The 21,471-nt window shown below is 38.8% G+C and overlaps 1 protein-coding gene across 6 annotated transcripts in view; it reads left to right on the top strand.

The window, feature by feature from the left end:
* The window catches only part of Scaper (S-phase cyclin A associated protein in the ER), a 343,723-nt gene that overhangs the window by 32,445 nt on the left and 289,807 nt on the right, over nucleotides 1–21,471 (top strand). For all 6 annotated transcript variants that reach the window (XM_040729759.1, XM_040729754.1, XM_040729758.1 and 3 more), the window contains one exon: nucleotides 19,304–19,404. In XM_040729759.1, coding sequence (XP_040585693.1) covers nucleotides 19,304–19,404 — 101 coding nt within the window. The remainder of the gene's footprint in view (nucleotides 1–19,303; nucleotides 19,405–21,471) is intronic.

Genomic DNA, 21,471 nt, shown 5'->3' with positions numbered 1-21,471 from the left:
TTCCCTTCGTTCTTTAGTCTGCCTTTCCACTTGAATGATGATATTCTTTTGTGCTGTCTAGTTTTATGTCAACTTGACATCAGAGTCATCAGGAAGGCGGTAACCTTAGTTGAAAAAAAATGCAGGCAACCCTGTATGACATTTTCTTAATTAATGATTGATGTGGGAGGGCCCAGCCCATTGTGAGTAAGGCCTCACTTGGGCTGGTGGTCCTGGGTTCTATTAAAAAAACAGACTGAGCAAGCCGTGAGGAACAAGCCAGTAAACAGCCACTCTTCCATGGCCTCTGCATCAGCTTCTGCTTCTAGGTTCCTGCCCTGGTTAAGTTCATGCTCTTACTGCTTTTGATGATAAACTGTTATATAGAACTCAAGTGAAATAAACCCTGTCTTCCCCAATTTGCTTTTGGTCATGGTGTTTCTTTACAGCAATAATAACTCTAAGACACCTTTTGCTGTACAAGAACTTTTGTTGCTTTTTTTTCCCCTATATTTTTACTGATTTTTTTGGAAATTTCACATCATGAACCCCAAGCACACTCACTTCACAGGCCTCCCGGGCCCACTCTCCAACCCTTATGAGCCCCCTGCCACTAAAAAAGAAGAAAAAACAGTGCAATTTGTATTACTCATTTACTCACTGGAGCATGGCCAAATTCCAGGTGGCCAGCCCCATATAGAAAATCAAGTCCTTCCCCACCTGCACTCCTGCCAGAAGCCATCAGCTGTGGAAATCTACACTTCAGTATCCTTATGACAAGTATTAAGAGTTCTCTTTGATGACTTTTTGTCTAAGCTGTTACTTTTTGGAGGGTGGGTGGGGCAGGGTTTGTTACAGAAGCCTTCTGTGTCCTTCTTTCTCAACTGTGAGTCTACAGTCATCAGTACCATGACAGAAGAGCTCTCTTGCCCTTCACAGTCAGCAGGAGCAGAGATCATGGACTTGAACGTGGTCTCTGGCAACTACTGATCTCAGCATGGTCTCCAGTGGCAGTACAGACCATGGACACCAACACGTCCCCTAGCTGCAGCAGACTGAAACATAACTCTCAGTGTCAGCACAGAAGATAGGCATCAGCAAGGCCTCAGCAGGATGCACAGGCTGCTCACATTAACACAGCCTGTTGTGATAAAGTGTGGCAGGTGAGGGTGACTGAGGCAGGGGGACTAACATACCAGGCAGACAGAGCTTAAGTGAGAAGTTTTATTAGAAAGGGGAGGGAGGGGAGAAGGAAAGAGAAAAGAGGCAAAGAGACACAGAGACAGAGAGAAAACAGAAGAGAACAGGGAGACAGAGAGACCCTGTCTGTCCTAGGGAAACAGCAGGAAAGAGAGCGGGAAAAGGAGGTCCTTTGCACCTGGGCTGACCAGGGTACTGCCTGATTGCATTCCACCAGGTGACAGGGGCATGCCAGCATAATGCCTGAATCCTTATATGGCCTCCTACAGGAGCATGGTCCATGGACATCAACATGGCCTCAGGTGGTGGCCCATACTAAGGACATCTTCTGTATGGCCTTCGTTGGTAACTTGGATCAGGGACATCGATATGGATCCTAGCTACTGGAGGACCACAAATACTACATGAACCAGGGCAGCAGACCATAGATACCAAAGTGACCTCAAGGGGCAGCACAGACCATAGAGGTCTTTTGAGGAGGTCTAGTCCAGAAAAGGAACCATTGTTTATCTTGGACATCCTGCCATTGCTTAGAACCAGGGTGTTTGTGCAGCTGGGCAGTGTTTGGAGGGTTGAGTCTGAGTGCAAGCTACCACCCTGTCCACCTTAGTGGCTTCCTGGAAAGAGATGCCTCCCCATCCACTGCAGGCTTCTTTCACACCTGCCACGACCATTTAGTTTCTCTCCATCACTCAGTCCCTGCTCCATTTTTCTATCTTTCCCATCTCTCCATCAAATATTCAAAGAACTATAGTTTTATATGTCCCCATTTATTAATTCTTGGTCTCAATGCCTATGCTACTAGAGTCCTGTTCAGAAAGTACTATCCTTCGCCTGTAACATCAGGGCTATCGCCTCCTCTTTCCTCTTAGCATGTTCAGGACATCGAGTCTTATGTTGAAGTCCTTGGTCCATTTGGGGTTGCGTTTTGTACAGGGTGAGAGAAAATGATTTATTTCATTCTTATTCTTCTATGTATAGCTTTCCAGATTGACAAGTACAATTCATTGAAAATGTTCTGTTTTTTCCAATATGTATTGTTGGAAAATCAGTCAGCTGCAAGAGTGTGGGCTCATACTTGTGTCTTCATGTCTTTTCATCGATCAGCATGTCTGTTTTATACCAGTACCATGGTTTATTTTTAATTATTACTATGGTTATGAAGTTAAACTCAAAATATGGGATGGTGATAACTCTAGTGGCTTTTTTTTATTGTTTATGATTTTTTCCTTTCTTGGTTCATTTATGTTTCCACATGAGGTTTAAGAGATTTTTCAATGTCTGTGAAGGATTTTATTGGAATTTTGATGGGGATTGTGTTGTTGGTAGTTTTTGGTAGGATGCCATTTTCCCTGTTTTAATACTACCAATCTATGAACATTGGAGGTCTTTATAAGTCTTGTATCATCCTCATTTTAAAAAAATAACTATCTGAAGCTCTCATTACATAGTCTTTCACTTCTTTTGTTAAATTTATTCCAATGTATTTTATTATTATTATTTTGAATGGTGGTGTTTCCTTAATTTCTTTCTCATTATGCTTCCCATTTGTATGTAGAAAGACTATTGTCTTTTATGTGCCAATTTTGCATCCTGTTACATTGATGAATGCAGCAATGGAAAATAACTTGAAAATAGAATTTAATAAAGAGAATATGGGAAGAAAAGCCAAAAATTGAAATGAAAACATCAGGAATTCAACCCAAAATTCAGAGGAAAGCCTCACCAACATACTGTTTCAAGTGGAAGAGACAGTAGCAAGTCCTCAAGACAGGAGAAAAATGTAGCATGAATAATAAAATCCCAGAAATAGATAATAGAGGGGAAAACTGAAAGATCAGAGAAGCAAAGCAGCCAAGCCACTAAAGAGTTCTTAGCTCTATCGGGGCTCAGTGAATACACTGCACTCCTGTCTGCACCCACCTTATATTCCTCTCTAGTGCTGGGATTAAATGTATGCACCAGCACCACCCAGCTTCTATAGCTAACTAGTGTGGCTGCTGGGATTAAAGGTGTGTGCAACTACTGCCTGGCCTCTGTGACTGACTAGTGTGACTAGCTTTGCACTCTGATCTTCAGGCAAGCTTTATTTGTTAGATCAGAAACAAAATATCACCACAGAGAAAAATTGGGTTAATAAAAAATCAAATCCAAAAGAATGCAGGAACAAATCATACACGAACTCTAGGATGCTATCAAAAGACCAAACCTATAAATAATAGATATAGAAACCAAAGAGACAACAGGAGAAAGACACAGGAAATATTTCAACAAAATCATAGAATAAAATGTCCATAATCAAAGAGTTGACTATCAAGATCAAAGAGGTATAGGGCACACCAAATAGATGTGAACGGGAAAAAACAATCAAATAAACAAAAACTCTCTACATTTAATAGCCAAAACTAAATATGAAGTACATTAAAAAGTATATTTGTTGTGCAGTGGTGGTGCATGCCTCTAATCCCAGCACTTGGGAGGCAGAGGCAGGTGACTCTCTGTGAGTTCGAGACCAACCTGGTCTACAGAGCGAGTTCCAGGACAACCTCCAAAGCTACAGAGAAACCCTGTCTCAAAAAACAAACAAAAAAATTATATTAAAAGCTGCAGGAGAAAAAGATCAAGTTATGTACAAAGACTGGTAATGCTATTTTCCTGCTACAATATAATATTTTTATTATTTGAGAATTTCATTCAGTGCGCCCTCTCACACTTGCCTCCCATTTCTCCCATGTCCACCCGTCTCCCCATAAAAAAGCCCCAAGTCTAATTTGTATAGCCCATATACTCACTGGAACATGGTCAAACTCCCAGTAGCCACCCTCTTAAAGAAAATTGAGTGTCTGGTGCCTCCCCCATCCCCCTCATTCCAACCCCCACCCCTTCCCCCAAAAGCCATCAGCTGCGAAGAGCTACACTTCAGCATCTTTATCACAGTTTTTAAGGTCTCTCTTCAATAGCTTCCTGTCTGGACTGTTTTTTTTTTTTCCGGGTGGAGAGGGTGTGGGGGGGGGTTGTCACAGAAGCCTTCTGTGTCTCTCATTCTCAGAAATGAGTCTGCAGTCATCAATACCACTGCAAAGAAGCTTCTTTGCCCGTTAAAACTGGCAGCAGCATGGACCACTGACACCAGCATGGCAGTCTTTTGAAGAGACTCAATCCAGAAAACGAACTGTTCTTCATTGAGGATATCTTGTTTCTCAGAGTCAGGGTGATCATGCAGTAAGGCAGTGTGTTTGGAGTCAGGACTTTTAAAAGCCACTGCATTACCACACCAGTCTCTAGTGGTGTACAGCTCCATTCCATCACCTGCCATCTTACCCATCTCTCTATTGAATATGCATTTATTAAAGTGACGTTGCAGTTTGCTGTGTGTCAAGTGGTGTATTATTTTTCACAGACAGCTTTACATGCAGATATTTACTGCAACTAGTCATCGATCTGGATTAAGGTTTCTGAAGTACCATAAATACTGCAACATCACTGAGACTCTTCTTGGATATCTTGTTGTTGCCCCAAGTCAGGGTGATCATGTGACTGGGGAGCTGTCCAGGGGCAGGGTCTGCTTGATCTCCAGGCTGCTTCACACTACCCTGCCCTGAATGCTGACTACTCCACTGGCTCTCCAGGCACAGTTGTGCTTGTAGCCAATGAGTGGCTTCATGGCCTGCAGTTTGAGCGATGGCACAGACCTAGTGCATGATAAAGGGGTAAAGTGGCCCTGTGTGACCTGTGCCTCCTGGAGGCCCGAGGACATGCTCCTTTGTCACCTCAGCTACCCTCTCCTGTCTCTAGTTCCACTTCTCTCAGTTTCAATATTCTCCGTTGCACACATGGCTGCTCTGCTATCTTTTTTTGTGATTTGATGAAATGGCTTTTCAAAAGTATCATCTCCCAAAACACTTGCTTTTTTTTTCTTTTCTTTTTTTTTTTTTTTTTTTTTTTTTTTTTTGGTTTTTCAAGACAGGGTTTCTCTCTGTTGTTTTGGAGGCTGTTGGTACAGCCCGGCCTCGAACTCACAGAGATCCGTCCACCTGCCTCTGCCTCTCGAGTGCTGGGATTAGAGTGCTGGGATTAAAGGCGTGTGCCACCATTGCCCGGCCAACACCTGCTTTTTAAAAAAAGTTTTTTTTTTTCCAGAGATACTTCATGCTTTGCAGGCTCAACTTCTCCTCAAAACCTCCATGAGTCTCTCAGGCTCCTAGGTGTACCCCCCACCCCTCCACCCCCCTCCACCCCCCCCCCGCGCGCCTTTGGCTACTGCCATCTTGTATCTTGTTTTCCAACTACTGCTTTTTCTGTGGAGATTGTGGAAGCCAGAAATGATTAGATCCCTGTTGTAAAAGCTATTAAAGTCCACAGATGCCATACATACTACTGTGCCGATCGAAACTCTTAGTTGTTCTCAAAGGACAAAGGAAAATTTTCCATGATAACAACATATTTAAGGAGCTTGTGACCACTAAACCAGTTCTACATAGAATTTAGAAGAAATACTTAGGTCTGAAGAGAAGGTGAAACATGGCCAAGAAGGCACAAGGAAAGAAAAACTGATCCAGAACACTGAATCAAAAGAGACCTAATAACAAAAAAAGCAACTAAATGATAGACATTACACATTGTTTAGTAACTCTTAGTGTTTATTGTTATTGGGGGTGGGCTTCGAGTTTTCAGATTTTTGAGTGTGTTGTTTAAGTCCAGTTTGTGGTTTGAGATATGAACTCTCAGCTGCTGCCCAGCCTCTTGCCATCTGCTCATTCTATCCTGCTGTTATGAACTCTGATCTCTGGAACCATAAGCCCCAAAATAAATTCTTTTCTTCTGTAAGTTGTTCATGGTGTTTATCACAGCAATAGAAAAGTAACCGATGTTAAAGTATAACTATTTCAAAATGTATATGAATTTAAGGCACTGAGAGGTTTCTGAAAGCAGATGTGGGGAAAAATAGATATATAGGATTGGAGGAAAAGCATTTTTTTTTTGGTTTTATTTTCGAGACAGCTCTGTGTAGCTTTGGAGACTGTCCTGGAACTTGCTCTGTAGACCAGGCTGGCTTCGAACTCACAGAGATCCGCCTGCCTCTGCCTCTGCCACCCAAGTACTGGGATTTAAGGCGTGCACCACCAACACCCGGCTTGGAGGAAAAATTTAATAGGATCTTTTTTACTCATGTGCTAGATAGGAATTCTTAACTTGGGGTTGCTGGGCTCATGTGTGTATGACAAAATTACTTTACAGACATCTTAAAGGTGGTTATGACCTTAAAATAAGTTGCAGATCTGGGTCAATGTCTATTCCACTTAAATCTTGCTGTCCTAACATGAATGAAAAATTGATCATGAAGAATGATAAGAAATCTTTGCATGAACTTAATGAAGAGTTGGAAATTTAGCCTTCTCCCTGACAAGTTACAAAGGGCTATCCTACATAGCTTCTTGGGACAGGCCAGCTAGCCAGCTAGCCATTTCAGCTGGACCAGAGTGTTCCCTGACAGGCCAGATAGCCATCCTAAACAGGCGTGGTGATAGCAAAAGTGTAATTTCCTATTAAAGGATGAGGTGCCTTAGAAATGCCTATATTTTCACTGCTGACAGAGCTTAGTTTGTGTATTGTATTACACATGTATTAGCATGTGTAAGCCCTAGGTTTGATTTACCGGAGTGCTCCCCAGTAAAAAAGCATGCACTTGGCTTTCCTTTCTATTGTTTTTGCTAGGCTTCCTTCAGTGTTGCTGGTAATCTGGTCATAATTTTTGTTTGTGATAACATGTCACATTTTTAAACTCTATGGTCCTAGATAACTGTGCTTATTTGTCTCAAAAGAACACTTTTTGATGGCTATAGAATTAAAAAAAAAGCCTGGCATTTTGTTCTATACACAGCATTGAACAGCAAAAGTGGGGAGAGCCTTTCCAATTTTAAGGAGACAGGTTGCATTGGTGGGCGGGGGAAGGCATGTGAGCTAGAACAGCTTTGGAACTAGCTTGGGGCACTTGATCTGTTACAGGCTTGCTTGAGTTAATCAGGAGCTAGATGCCGTTGCCAGAGGTGGTTAGTTGGTTGTGTGTGCATAGGGCAGGGAGAGGGGGAGTGGTGGTGGTGGTGGAGAGGAGTGGATAAGGGAAGTAATGGCTTTTCCTGACAAACAGAAACCCACTTAATAAGATTCTTGAGGAATGATGAGTTTGGGTAGCAATCCTTCTGTTCTGTTCACTCAGAGTCCTGCCTGAGCTGAGCCCACACTGCCATTTAGGATATTATCAGCAGCGCTGCCATTTTGGGACCTGCTTTGAACCTATCAGGACCAATATAGGAGGAGTGAACCAACTCCTGCAAGTTGTCCTCTGCTCTCCCATGTGTACCATAGTATGTCTGCATGTGCACATGCATATACACTCAATAAATAATGGTAAAACAAGACTGGAGAAATATGACAGTTTTTCAGAGAAAAACGAGATTGGTAATAAGAAAATGCAACAGAATGTGAGATAGAATCATAAATCATAATATGTAATATGTCATAATTCATAGACTACAGCACTCTTATGTATTGGTGAGTAACTATAAAAGTACTAGCAGTTCTGAAATTACCTGCTTTATTCAAATGAGTACAGGTTTGCCTTTTGGTGAGAAAGGCTGTTTAGTATTTTTCTGGCAGAATAATTTCTGCTTCCCCATGTAATGAAGGAAGTGCTGAAATGAAGGAAAAGACTTTTTGAGAAATACCATTTTCTTGCAGTGACATAGAAAATGTAGATGTTAATATAACTTAAATAGTTTGAAAGAGAAAAGACATATTTGCTTGGCACTTGTGAGTTTTCAGCATGTTCTAATATTGGTTGTTACACTTGATAGTGTTTATAAGAATGGTGACTTTTGGCTGTTGGTCACAGGAGACTATGTATATGAAATCCGTGCTATTTCCTGAAAGGAAAACACAATTTCCTACTTGTTTGACTTTGGATAAAAGTCAGTAACATAATTTAACTTTAATTTTTGGATGAGCAAGTTGGTCTAGATAGGTCTGAGGACTTTTCAGCTTTCACATAAATGTTTATTTTATTTTATTTATTTTATTTTTTATTTTTGGTTTTTATGAGACAGGGTTTCTCTGTATTGTTTTGGAGGCTATCGGTCCAGCCCGGCCTCGAACTCACAGAGATCCGCCTGCCTCTGCCTCCCAAGTGCTGGGATTAAAGGCGTGCGCCACCACCGCCCGGCATCACATAAATGTATTATTTGCTATTGGGAGAATATTTTAGGCAAAATAAATGCCTTAAGCAATTGTTATAGGTAAGCAGTGGGAGATTTTGAGTTTGAGTGTGTAATTGTGGGCCTTGTAACTTATCTTTCCTGTTTTCACAGGCACTAGGTATTTGTATTTTCTTAGTAGGTGCCTTTAGTTTTTGTTACCATAATGAAATACCACGGATGAGTAATGTTTATAGAGAAAAAAGGTCAGTTTAACTCAGTTCTAAAGATTTGGCATCGGTTTAATTCAGCTGTATAGCCTTTTGTGTATGTCACAAGTCTGTGTCTCTTGTCATGTCAGGAGTATGTGTATGAGGAAGGAGTCACATATCAGAATTGGAACCCAGAGAGACTGGGATCTCACATCCTCTTAGGACATGCCTTATTTGGCTTTAGGACCTTCTCCTAAACCCATTTTTAAAGTTTCAGTGCCTTCCATAGCCACCCTGGGGATCAGTCATTTAGCACACTTTTAATTTGTAACTCCACAGCAGTGGGGAATTCTGGAAGAAAAACACCTGGGAATTCAACGGTGCTAAGAGTGTTTGGCAATTACAATAAAATATGTATTATTATCTAGACAATGGCAACTTTTATTTGTTCACGGAAGTGCTGGTAATGATGAAATTATGGGAGATTGACTTCTTGGAGATTTTTGTTTCTTTTTTTTTTTTTTTTTCCCCTCAGCAGTTTGGTAAATACATTTATGTGTCATTCTAGGTCTTTATACTGAAAATTAAGAAGAAATATTTGAAAGAAGAGAATGGTTGATGAGATCAGCTGTTACTAGTTTTGAAAAATAAAATTATTTACCCACCATATTCCTGATTTCCTCCTTGAGCTATGGTTTTAATAATGGCCTTCCACAAATTCAGGAGTTATTACAAAGCAGTGCTCCTTACAACTCATGCTTACTTTGTAAAGTTCTCTTTTAGCACAGATTTTGTGATGTGTGTTTTCACCTGTTCATTACCACTGGCACCCACAGTGCTCATTCCTGTAGCTGAAGTGGAGGGCCATATTGATGTTTGGACCCAAGGGCATGTGCACCAGTATTGTATGTCTGCAGGACAAAGAGATGGCGTCAACAATCTTGCTTTCTGTGCCAGTAACTAGAATTAATTACGAACCAATCGAATCCGTTGCAGCCAATTGGTAAACTAATTGGTAATCTTAGCCGTACATCTATATGTAGCGATCTGAGTGCCTGTAACATTACTTTGAGAGCCACTTTTGTTCTGTTTCATCCTGCTTGACAAAATGGCCTTCATAGCTCCAGGGAGAAAGATGTGCATCAGTGACTGCCTGACTGCCCCGCAGCCCCTCTCTGTCTGTTTGTTTGTATTTGCTCATTTGCAGACATGGCTCAGATTACAGCTGCCTGCTGCTGCCACTCTGATCATTGTTGATAACATTGAGCTAAACATTCCTTAAAATACACTGTCTAACTATCAAATGTACTTTTTCTCTGCCAACAAGTATAATAAATATAGTTGCTGTGGTCTTGCCATGCATTTTTTTTTCAAGCAAAAGGGAAATCAGTTGAGAATTTCTCACATTAATCATTTAAAATTCAATCTTTCTGTGCCCATTTAATGTAGGTAGTGGAAGTAGAATGATTTTAATTAGCCAATTTGATTTATATTAATAGAATTGAGAGAAGGAAACCAAGGTTTGTCCCTTTCCTGATTGCAGTAGACTTTTATTATCAGCCATTTGGCACCAAGGACTACCTTTGAAGGAAGTACACAATGTTTCTTTGTGCAGAAGTCTTTTAATGTATATATACCTTTTATGACTGTTAAGGGTGGTACTTTCTTTCACTTGTAAATAACTTGACAAATTTATTAATACTGGGTATGAGTTATGAAGTCTAACTCTATATGTGCTTTTAAGATACTTGCTGTGGCTGGGCGTTGGTGGTGCACACCTTTAATCCCAGCACTTGGGAGGCAGAGGCAGGCGGATCTCTGTGAGTTTGAGGCCAGCCTGGTCTACAGAGCTAGTTCCAGGACAGCCTCCAAAACAATACAGAGAAACCCTGTCTCAAAAAACCAAAAAAAAAAAAAAAAAAAAAAAAAAAAAAGATACTTGCTGTGGATTCTACAGTTAATTTAAACTTAGCTATGGAAAAATCTATTATAAAAATGATGGCTTTTATTTTTTTATACTTCTGAGCCTACTGAAATGTCTTTATAATGAAGTGAGACTTGTATTTTTAAGAAGATCTTTTTAAATGTTGTGTTTATCAATGTTTGTCTGCATGAATATATGTATAACATATGCATGCCTGGTGCTGGTAGAGGCCAGAAGAGGGCGTTGAGTCCCCTGGAAATGGAATTACAAATGGTTGTGAGCTGCCTTGTGAGTGTTGGTAGCTGAATCCTAGTCCTCTGGAAGAATAGTAAATACTCTTACCTGCTGAGCCACCTCTCGAACCCTGTCACTGACATTTCTTGTAGTAAGAATAGTATAGGATGGTAAAAATGAGTATAGTTTACATTTCTTCATCTTATGCATTTAAATGGCAGCTTTGGCTGGTGAACCAGTATTTTCATATTTGGTTATACTTTATCAATTTATTCATAGGATAAAGGAGTATATATAGTGACTTGTGCTTTGCACTAATTTCTTTTTTCCTTTTTTTCTCTTTTTGGTTTTTTGAGACAGGGTGGCTTTGTGGCTTTGGAGGCTGTCCTGGAACTAGCTCTTTTAGACCAGGCTGGTCTTGAACTCACAGAGATCCTACTGCCTTTGCCTCCTGAGTGCAGGGATTAAAGGTGTGCGTCACCACCGCCCGGCTTTGCACTCATTTCTTACACAAAATAAAATTGGCATTTAGATGTATAATGAACCCATTACAAAAGATTACTTTCGTGACATGTATAGAATATATTGTCACAGTAGTATTATTTTGAGTTATCTAAAGAAGAAAACTGGGACTCAGAGAGATGGCTGAGAGGGTAAATGCTTGCTGTGCAAGCCCAAGGACCCGAGTTAGCATTCCCAGTATCCACATAGAAAGTCAGGCTTGGTGGCACGCTCATGTAATCACTGTTCTGGGAGGCAGAGACAAGCAGAGACAAGAGGGTCCCTACTCCTTGCTGGCCAGACCACACAGCCAGTCAGTGAGCTTCAGGTTCAGTGAGAGTGCTTCAAAAAATAAGGTGGATGAATGGGGGGAGATGCCTTAGTGGGTAAAAGCATTTCTTAGTCACTGTTCAAGGGTGTTCAAGGGGTCAGGTTGTCAGAGATTCAACATTTTTTATTTTAATTTCTCAGGAATGTGACGTTTGGGATTCTATCTTTCAGAACTAGGGTCAGTGTCAAGAATTACTACTGACATGTTGACAGTATTCTTCCTTGTCCACAAAAAATAGAACATTTAAAAAACTTTTTTTGTTAGCATTCTGTTATTGTTTTCCTCACAGGTCTTTTATATTGTATGTGTGTGTGTAAACACACCATAAATTTTAGATCTCACTGTAGATACTATTATATTTATTTCTATATATATATTTGTTATAATATATTTAAGTTATATACTTATGTTTTGCTGTATATGATGAAGTCATTATTATACTTAAGCTAATTAATAGTCATCAGTTTATTGTTCCTTTTGTGCATGTGTACTATTAGCATCAAAATCTGTTTAATTTTCAGAATACAATTCAATATTTTTAGTTGTAGTCCTCATGATTTACAGTAGACCTTTAGGCTTATTATATGTAACTAGAAATTTGTACCTTTTGCCTTTTGTCTCCATATTCCTTCTGCTTCTTGTCCATGGTAACCTTATTTCTGTTTGTGTGTATTATGCTAGTTTTTCATGCATGATGCACACTTCTTTCTCCTTCCATTTCGTTTATTTCACTTAGTATAATGTCTTTTAGGTTCGTACGTGTTGTGAATGTCACAGCCTCCCTTTCAAGGCTGACTAGTACTCTCCACCATCTCACAATCTCTTTATGCATCCATATAATGGCACAGTGAATATGGGAATGCAGATATTCCCTTAAGGTGCTGAATTTATTATTTATCACTATATGCTCAGTCAGGATCTTCAACATGATTCTATTGGCCTATGTGTCTGTTTTATGTCAATACCAAGCTATTTTTATTACTGTGGCTCGATAGCAGAGCTTCAAGTCAGAGATAGTGATGTCTCTGGAAGTTCCTTTATTGTACAGGGTTTTTTTTTTAGTTTTTCTGTTCTTTTTTTCCATATGAAGTTGAGTATTGTTATTTTGAGGTCTATGAAGAATTGTTTTGGGATTTTGATAGGATTGGTATTGAATCTGTGGATTGCTTTTGGTAAGATTGCCATTTTTATTATGTTGATCCTACCCTATCCAAGAGCATGGGAGATCTTTCTATTTTCTGATATCTTCTTCAATTTCTTTCTTCAAAATTGCAAAATGTCACATGAATAATAAAATATTATTGGGATTAAAGCTGAATATCAGAAAAGCAAAGTGGCCGGCCTCTAGAGACTTCTCACCTCTACCAATGCTCTGACTGAAACTATCTGCCCTTTGACTTTTTTGTTTGGAAGACTTTTAATGACTGCTTCTATTTCCTTAGGGGTTATAGGTCTGTTTAGATTGTTTATATGGTCTTGATTTAATACCTATCCAGAAAAATGTCCATTTCTTTAAAATTTCCAATTTTGGTGGGGTACAGGTTTTTGAAGTATGAGCTAATGATTCTCCTGATTTCCTCAGTGTCTGTTATGTCCCCTTTTCATTTTTTATTTTGTTAATGTGGATATTCTCTCTCTTCATTTTCTTTAGTTTGGATAAGGGTTTGTCTATGTTGTTGATTTTGACAAAGAACCAACTCTTAGAAACAGAGAACAATTTCAATTTTATTGATTTCAGCCCTCAATTTGATTATTTCCTGGCATCTACTCCTCCTGGGTGAGTTTGCTTGTTTTGTTCTAGACCTTTCAGGTGTGCTGTTAAGTCTCTAGTGTGAGAGTTTTCTAAATTAATTATGTAGTCACTTAGGGATATGGACTTTCCTCTTAGCTCTGCTTTCATAGTATCCCATTGGGTATGTTGTGCATTCATTTTCATTGAATTCTAGGGAAACTTTAATTGGTTTTCTTTATTTTTCCTTGTCCCAGTGTTGATTCAGTTGAGGATTATTCAGTTTCTATGAGTTTGTAGGCTTTCTGTAGTTTGTGTTGTTGTTGTATTCTAACTTTAAGCCATGATGATCCAATAAGACACAGGAGGTTATTCCAGTTTTTCTCTTGTACCTATTGAAATTTGCTTTGTGTCTGACTATATGCTCAATTTTAGAGAAGGTTCCATGAGGTGCTAAGAAGAAGGCATGTTCTTTTTTTTTTTTTTTTTTTTTTTTTTTTTGGTGGAATGCCCTATAGATTTCTCTTAGGCCCATTTGAGTCATGACATATGTTATTTCCCTTTTTTGTTAAGTTTCTGTCTGGCAGACCTGACCATTGGTAAGAGTTGGGTGTTGATGTCTTCCATTATTTGTTTGTGGGGTTTGATACATGATTTAAGCTTTAGTAATGTTTCTTTTACAAATGTGGATGCCCTTGAATTTGTAGCGTAAGTCTTCAGAACTGACACTTCATCTTGATTGATTTTTCCTATGATGAATATGAAATGTTCTTCTCCATCTCTTTTGATTAATTTTTGTTTGAAGTCTATTTTGTCAGATTGTAGGATAGCTACACCAGCTTGCTTTTTAGGTCCATTTGATTGGAAAAATCTTTTCTCAACCCTTTACTCTGAGGTAATATCTGCCTTTGTAGTTGAGGTGTGTTTCTTGTATGCAGCAGGAGGATGGCTCCCATTTTCATATCCATTCTGTTAGCCTGTCTTTTTATAGGTGTATTGAGTCCATTGATATTAAGGGATATTAATGACCAGTGATTGTTAATTCTTCTAATATTTTGGTTTTGTTAGTGGTGGTGGTAGTGTGGGTGTTTTTCCCTTCTTTGGGATTTGCTGGTGTAGGATAATCTATTGCCTGTGTTTTCGTGGATGCTGCCAACTTCACTGGGTTTGAGTTTTCCTTCTAGTACTTTCTGTAGGGCTGGACTTGTGGATAGGTATTATTTAAATCTGGTTTTGCCATGGAAAATCTTGTTTTCTCTGTCTATGGTGATTGGAAATTTTGCTGGGTATAGTAGTCTGGGCTGGCATCTGTGGTCTCTTAGTGTTTGCATAATGTCTGTCCAGGACCATCTGGCTTTCAGAGTCTTCATTAAGAAGTCTGGTGTAATTCTGGTAAGTCTGCCTTTTAATGTTACATGACCTTTTTCCTTTGTAGCTCTCAGTATTATTTCTGTATTCTGTATGTTCAGTGTTTTGATTATTATGTGGCGAGGGAACTTCTTTGGGTCCAGTCTATTTCGTGCTCTGTAAGCTTCTCGTAGATTCATATGCATGTCCTTCTTTAGGTTGGAAAATTTTTCTTCTATGATTTTACTGAATATATTTTCTGTGCCTTGGAGCTGGTAGTCTTCTTCTTCTATCCCTATTATTCTTAGGTTTGGTATTTTCATAATATCCTAGACTTCCTGGACATTTTGTGTTATGACTTTGTTGGTTTTAATGTTTTCTTTGATCAATGAATCTATTTCCTCTATCATTATCTTCAATGTCTGAGATTCTCTCTTCCATCTCTTGTATTCTATTGGTTATATTTGCATCTGTAGTTCCTTGTTTACCCAGATTTTCCATTTCCAGAATTCTTTCCATTTGTGTTTTCTTTATTGCCTCTATTTTAATTTTCAAGTCTTGAACAGTTTCATTCACCTGTTGTTTATTTTTCTTGGCTTTCTTTAATGGCTTTATTGATTTCTTCCAATTTGTTGTTTGTCTTTTCCTAGATTTCTTTAAGAGAATTTTTTATTCCCTTTTAAGGACCTCTGTCATCTTTAAAGTTATTTTTAAGATCATTTTCTTCTGTTTCATCTGTGTTGGTTTGTTCAGATCTTGCTGTTGTAGAACCACTGGTGGTGCCATATTGCTTTTTATGTTGTTGAACGTATTCTTACACTGCCATCTACCTATCTGGGTTTGCAGTGCAGGCATCGATTCCTCCTCCAATTGGTACTGGTGGTACCTGTACCTCCAGGGGCCACTGATTCTTCTTGGGGGTGGGCTGTGGGGAAATGGGTTTCATGGGCTTGTGGGGGAGGAATGTGACTTGTAGGTTACAGAGACCAGTGGGTAGAGGGCATGGTGGAGAGGCCTGCCTGCAAGAGTCTTCCCCGCTGACAGGCTAGTGGGGCTGAGATTGGTGGAGGATGGGCATGGGATGTGTGGGGTCTAGAGACCAGTCACTCACCTCTTCCTCCAATGGGTGCAGGAGGTGCCTGTGCCTGGGGGGAGGGGGTAGTTGGGGGGGTTTGCTTGACCCTGTGGGTTTGTGGGCCTGAGTGGACCACTTTTACACACACACACACACACACACACACACACACACACACACACACACACACTTACTTTTATTTCCTTTGGGAAATATACTTAGGTTCTTAGCTTATTTCCTTTGTTCATTTTGAACCCAGGTTGTTTTCCCTTGATCCTGCATTGCATGGTTTTCTCTTTTTTCCTTCCTTCCTTCCTTCCTTCCTTCCTTCCTTCCTTCCTTCCTTCCTTCCTTCTTTCCTTTGTTTTTTCTAGACAGGGTTTCTCTGTATTGCTTTGGAGCCTGTCCTGGAACTTGCTCTGTAGACCAGGCTGGTCTCGAACTCACATAGATCTGCCTGCCTCTGCCTCCCCAGTGCTGGGATTTAAGGCGTGTGCCACCAATGCCCAGGCTGGCCTGGAACTTGTGACCCTCCTGCCTCTGCCTTCCTTAGCAAATCCTACTGGTGTGTGCCACCACAGATGGCACATTGCAAGATTTTCTTACATATTTTGGAAATTAGTTCCATGTCAGGTATATATCATAACAGGTATTTTTCCCATTCTGTTTAATTTCATTCTAGTGATTATGTTTTTTGTGGTTTAGATGCTTTTTTAGTTTTATGGAGTTCATTTTTTGCTTTGTTGCCTGAGCTTATGATAGGATCTTGATCACTGCTAAGGTCAACAAGGAAATTTCCTACTTTGTTTTCTCATAAGACTTTTCCAATTTCAGGTCTTTTTCTATGGTAAAGACAAGGGACTTTTTTTTCTTTGCATGTGGTTGTTTAGTTTTCCTAACAGCATGCACTGATGATACTATCGTTTATCCTTGTCAAAAAGTTAATTTCAACATGTATTTATGTTTGTTTTTATGGTCTGTTTTGTTTTATAAAGTTTATATGTCTGAGTTATGTTAGCATAACTTGTTTATTATATTTTTGTAAATAATTTGAAATAAAAAGTGTGCCATCTTCCATGTTTTTCCTTTTGTGATTATTTGACTATTTCAAAGCTTTCTGTTTTATTCTATATGAATTATACAATTATACAGTTATGAAACTTTTTGTGAAAAATATAATGAGACTTTTGATAAGTGATTACATTGAATGTATATATTGCTTTGGACAGTATGAATGTTTTAAAATGATAATACACATGGATTATATTTAATTTTATTCATTCTGAGATTTTTCACATTTTTATAGTTAAATCCATTTGTTTTCTAAGAGGAAATATTGCATGATTTCCATCTTTTTTTGTGAGAATTTTGTCTATCTTGGTGAATATTCCCTGTGAATTCTCAAAGGATGTGTAGTCTGACATTGTTAGATGTTCTTCATATGTCAGTTATTATTCATTTGAGTGGTGACATTGTGGAGTTCTTCTTAGAACTTAGCTAGTTTACTGCCTGTGTGGTCTGTACATTTCTGGTAGGTGTTGAGCTCTACAAATATAGTAGCAGACTGATCTATTCTTATAGTTCTGTTAGTTAAAAAATTTAAGGTGTGTGTGTGTGTGTGTGTGTGTGTGTGTGTGTGTGTGTGTGTGTGTGTGTGTATGTATGTATGTATGTATGATTGGATGTGCTTGAGTGGGCGTGCTGGTGCCTGGTGAACCACATCTCCACTTTGTCTTCCTTCAGGTTGAGTTTGGCTGCCTGGGCCTTGCAGCACGCATAATGGTGAGGGTAGTGGTATGTCTCAAATGCTTCTCTGGGTCCCAGAAGTGCTCCCTACTGCACCTTGTTGTACATACTGAGGGTGAAAGAGTCCAGGAATCCTGAGGATCTCCCATTTTGCCCTTGCTCTCATGTTTTATTCTTGGAACTAAAATTTTTGCATTAGTCCATTTTTTTAGTAATTTGGCTGTTATATTCATTTGTTTTTATGGAATATAAACAGTGGTTAGAATTTCATATATATATACGTACATGTATATATGAATACTACTTTAAAGTAATATTCTAGTATATAATGAGTCCTTTATACTAAAATAATTTTGATTTCGCTTATCCTACTCATTTATCATTTTATTTTAATATATAAGACATGTAGGTAGAGACTGGAGAGTTGGCTCAATGATTGAGAACACTGGCTCTTGTTCCAGAGGACCTGAGTTCAATTCCCAGAACCTATATGGTGGCTGATAACTGTCTGTAACTCCAATTCTAGGGGATCACCATTCCCTCTTCTTGCTTCTGTGGGCACCAGTCACACATGTGATGCAAATACATGCGTGCAGGCAAAACACTCATACACTAGAACAATAATTAAAAAATAATGTTTTGAAAAGATCACAAGTATTCTTTTTTTTTTTTTTTTTGGTTTTTACAAGACAGGGTTTCTCTGTATTGTTTTGGAGGCTGTCGGTCCAGCCCAGCTTCGAACTCACAGAGATCCACCTGCCTCTGCCTCCTAAGTGCTGGGATTAAAGGCGTGCGCCACCAACGCCCTGAACAAGTATTCTTAATATAATAAAATGTTGTATTTTTTATATTGAAGAAACTGTTATCTGTCAAATCTATTAATAAGAAAAATAAAGGTATTAATAAAATAATTTTTACTTTTAATTGTTTGATATTGTTCCTTTCTTTATGTACAGCTGTATATTTGACCTAGATTATTTTCTTTGGAGAGATTTGGGATTTTTTTTTCAGTATCTGTTTTTAAACATTTCTCACAGCATGCTTGATTATATCGAATTCTGTAGGAGAATGGAATGGGCAATTCACACCAGTTGTCCTGCTGAAGACAAAGTCTAGATGTAGTAAATCTTCAGAAAGTTTAGTCATGGAGTCTTTAATTAAGCAGTTATAGGGACTTGACCCAGAAAATACAGAGCTCTGAACAGAGAAGCTCGGGAGAACATTTCAGAGTAATTTATTTGTTAAAGAAGATATTGTGGTAGAAATTAGTAGTAAAAATGTGAATAATAAATGTGGGATGGAGACTGAGTCATACTGGATAGGAACTTTTTAGAATTAAAATACTGCCTGTTGAATTGGCTCAGAAGGTATTGGTGTTACTGCCTAAGCCTGACAACCTGAATTTGATTCCTGAAACTCATGTAAAGGTAGAAGGACAGAAGAAATGTGTGAGAAATCCAAACAAAGATTGTGTTTAATGGCTTAAGGCTGAAGGTATCCCTCTAAGGAATTATAAGTTATGACTCCTCTTGTCACTTGTCCTCAGTATTATAATAAGGTGCTGCTTGCTTACCCTGGAGGAAGGCTGGGGTAGGGCTTGGAAGGGTACATGGAGGAACTTTTAGTTAGTCTTGTATTCTTTGTCATTTGTGGTGTTTAAAAGGTCTTTGCAGAATGAAAAATGAGCAAAAGAACAAAAAAAAATAGCCTATATATCTTCCTTAATGAATGTCAGTGTAAACATTATTAACCTGAAAACCATTCACTTTAATAATCTTTCCTAAAGCTTTTTTTCTACCGTAGAATAGTAGCTAATGTTTTGTTTTTTAAATTAGGAGGTGCTAATGATGCTAGATTACTATGTGAGAGATTTCAAAGCATTGATTGACTGGATCCAACTTCAGGAAAAGTTAGAGAAGACAGATGCTCAAAGCAGGTAATGAATTCTGGTATTTTTGTTTGTAGTAACCCCAGTTTCAGTAGCAAGCATTGAAATTGACAGAGCACTTAACACCAGGTTGATCTGAAACCTGTAACAATTTAATAGTTGGCTATTACATTTCTTTTTTTTTGTTCTGTAACAAATATTTATTATTAATGCACCTGACAGTGCTAGTCATATTATTTAGTACAGTATTATTTAGTACAGAAATTAAATTGCTACTTGTGATGTAATGGTATAACAAAATGGAACTTAATGCTATAAATGATGGTAAGTGTTTTGGAGGGTGGATCATTGACACTAAGACAAAGGCAACAAATCAGTTATGTAAGTGTGGGAAATACACAAAGTAAAAACAATCTCTGGAAAGGTATGGGATATTTTTCATTGTGGAAGACAATGAGGAAATTATTTTTCAATTTCTCTCTGTATAATTACTTGCTTCTGAAAATTAGAATACCACATCAATATTTCATTTTTGTTAAAGTTTTAGAACTCTAGAAAGCCTAGTTATATGCATTGTTTTACTCTAGCTAACTATTCAACATTTTCTTTGCACCATTTCAAGTAATTGTATTTCATCTCATAGACTAGAGGAACTTAAAGCACACAAGAATACTCAAGACTCATTGATTCTTTGAGTTAAATAAAATAGTCATGTCCGTACATGAGAAGTCATTTATGTACATTTCAACTACATAAATTCCTTAAAAATTACTGGTGGCAAGGTAGGGAATGCAAGGAGAGAAATATATTCAAAACTTACTGTAGATTAGTTTTTCAAAATTATTGTGATACTGTTTATCCTAGCTTTTAGTATAGCTTTCTTAGCCAGATGCCTTAATTACCAGCAGAATAGAGCAGAATAAGAGTTATGCTCAGGTTCAAGATTGTGTGTGTGTGTTGTTTTCATAGCAATAATTGTACATGAACACATATGTGTGTATATATGGAGGCTAGATGTTGGTTTTGGGTGTCATCCTTTGTCACTTTCTACCTTTTTTTTTGCTTATAGACTGCTTTAATGACTACACAACACTGGTATTTAATACCATTCAACTGTTTACCTGTAAGTGATTTAAATGCTGATATTGCATATAAACTTTACTACAGTGAAAAAACAAACATGCTAATGGAACACAGGATCCAGAAATAGAATCACACTTACAGATAAATGATATTTTACAAAAGTGTGAAGGCAGCTCAGAGAAAAATGTATTTGTTCTTTTTCAACAAAAACTGTTATAACAATTTGATCACCATATTCAAATACATGAACTCCAACCTATACTTCACCCTGTATACAAAATTCAAGCTACATCATTGACATAGTTCGAAACCAAAATCTATAGAACTTCTGGGATCAAGCATGCTGGTACATTTTGTGTCTGTGTGTTAGATGAAGATTTCTTTTAGTAAAAATTTAAATTAGAAACAAACTTGCTTCACATGTCAATCCCAGGTCCCTCCCCTCCTCCCCAGCCCCCACCAGTGCCCCCAACCCCCACTCTGCTCCCCAGGGAGGGTGAGGCCCTCCATGGGGGATATCCAGAGTCTGTCATTTCATCCTGGGCAGGGCCTAGGCCTTCCCCCATGTGTCCAGGCTGAGAGAGCATCCCTTGATGTGGGATGGACTCCCAAAGTCCATTCGGGTGCCAGGGATAAATACTGATCTACTACCCAAGGCCTCATAAGTTGCTGAAGCCTCCTCACTGACACCCAAATTTGGGGGGGTCTGGATCAGCCCCATGCTGGCCTCTCAGCCATCAGTATGGGGTCCAAGAGCTCCCCCCTTGTTCAGGTCAGCTGTTTCTATGGGTTAAACAAGCCCAGTCTTGACCCCTTTGCTCATCAGTCCTCCCTCTCTGCAACTGGGTTCCAGGAGTTCAGTTCAGTGTTTAGCTGTGGGTGTCTGCTTCTGCTTCCATCAGTCATTGGTTGAAGACTCTAGGATGGCATATAAAGTAGTTCTCAAACTCATTATCAGGGAAGGACATTTAAGGTAGCTTCTCCACTATTGCTTAGTTTGCCAGTTGGTGTCTACCATTTTTTTTTGAAGAA

The sequence above is a fragment of the Mesocricetus auratus genome, unplaced genomic scaffold (assembly GCF_017639785.1).
Source record: "Mesocricetus auratus isolate SY011 unplaced genomic scaffold, BCM_Maur_2.0 Super-Scaffold_100022, whole genome shotgun sequence".
Classification (NCBI taxonomy): Eukaryota; Metazoa; Chordata; class Mammalia; order Rodentia; family Cricetidae; genus Mesocricetus; species Mesocricetus auratus.
The sequence above is the reverse complement of the archived record's forward strand: the minus strand, read 5'-3'. Positions and strand labels throughout refer to the sequence as shown.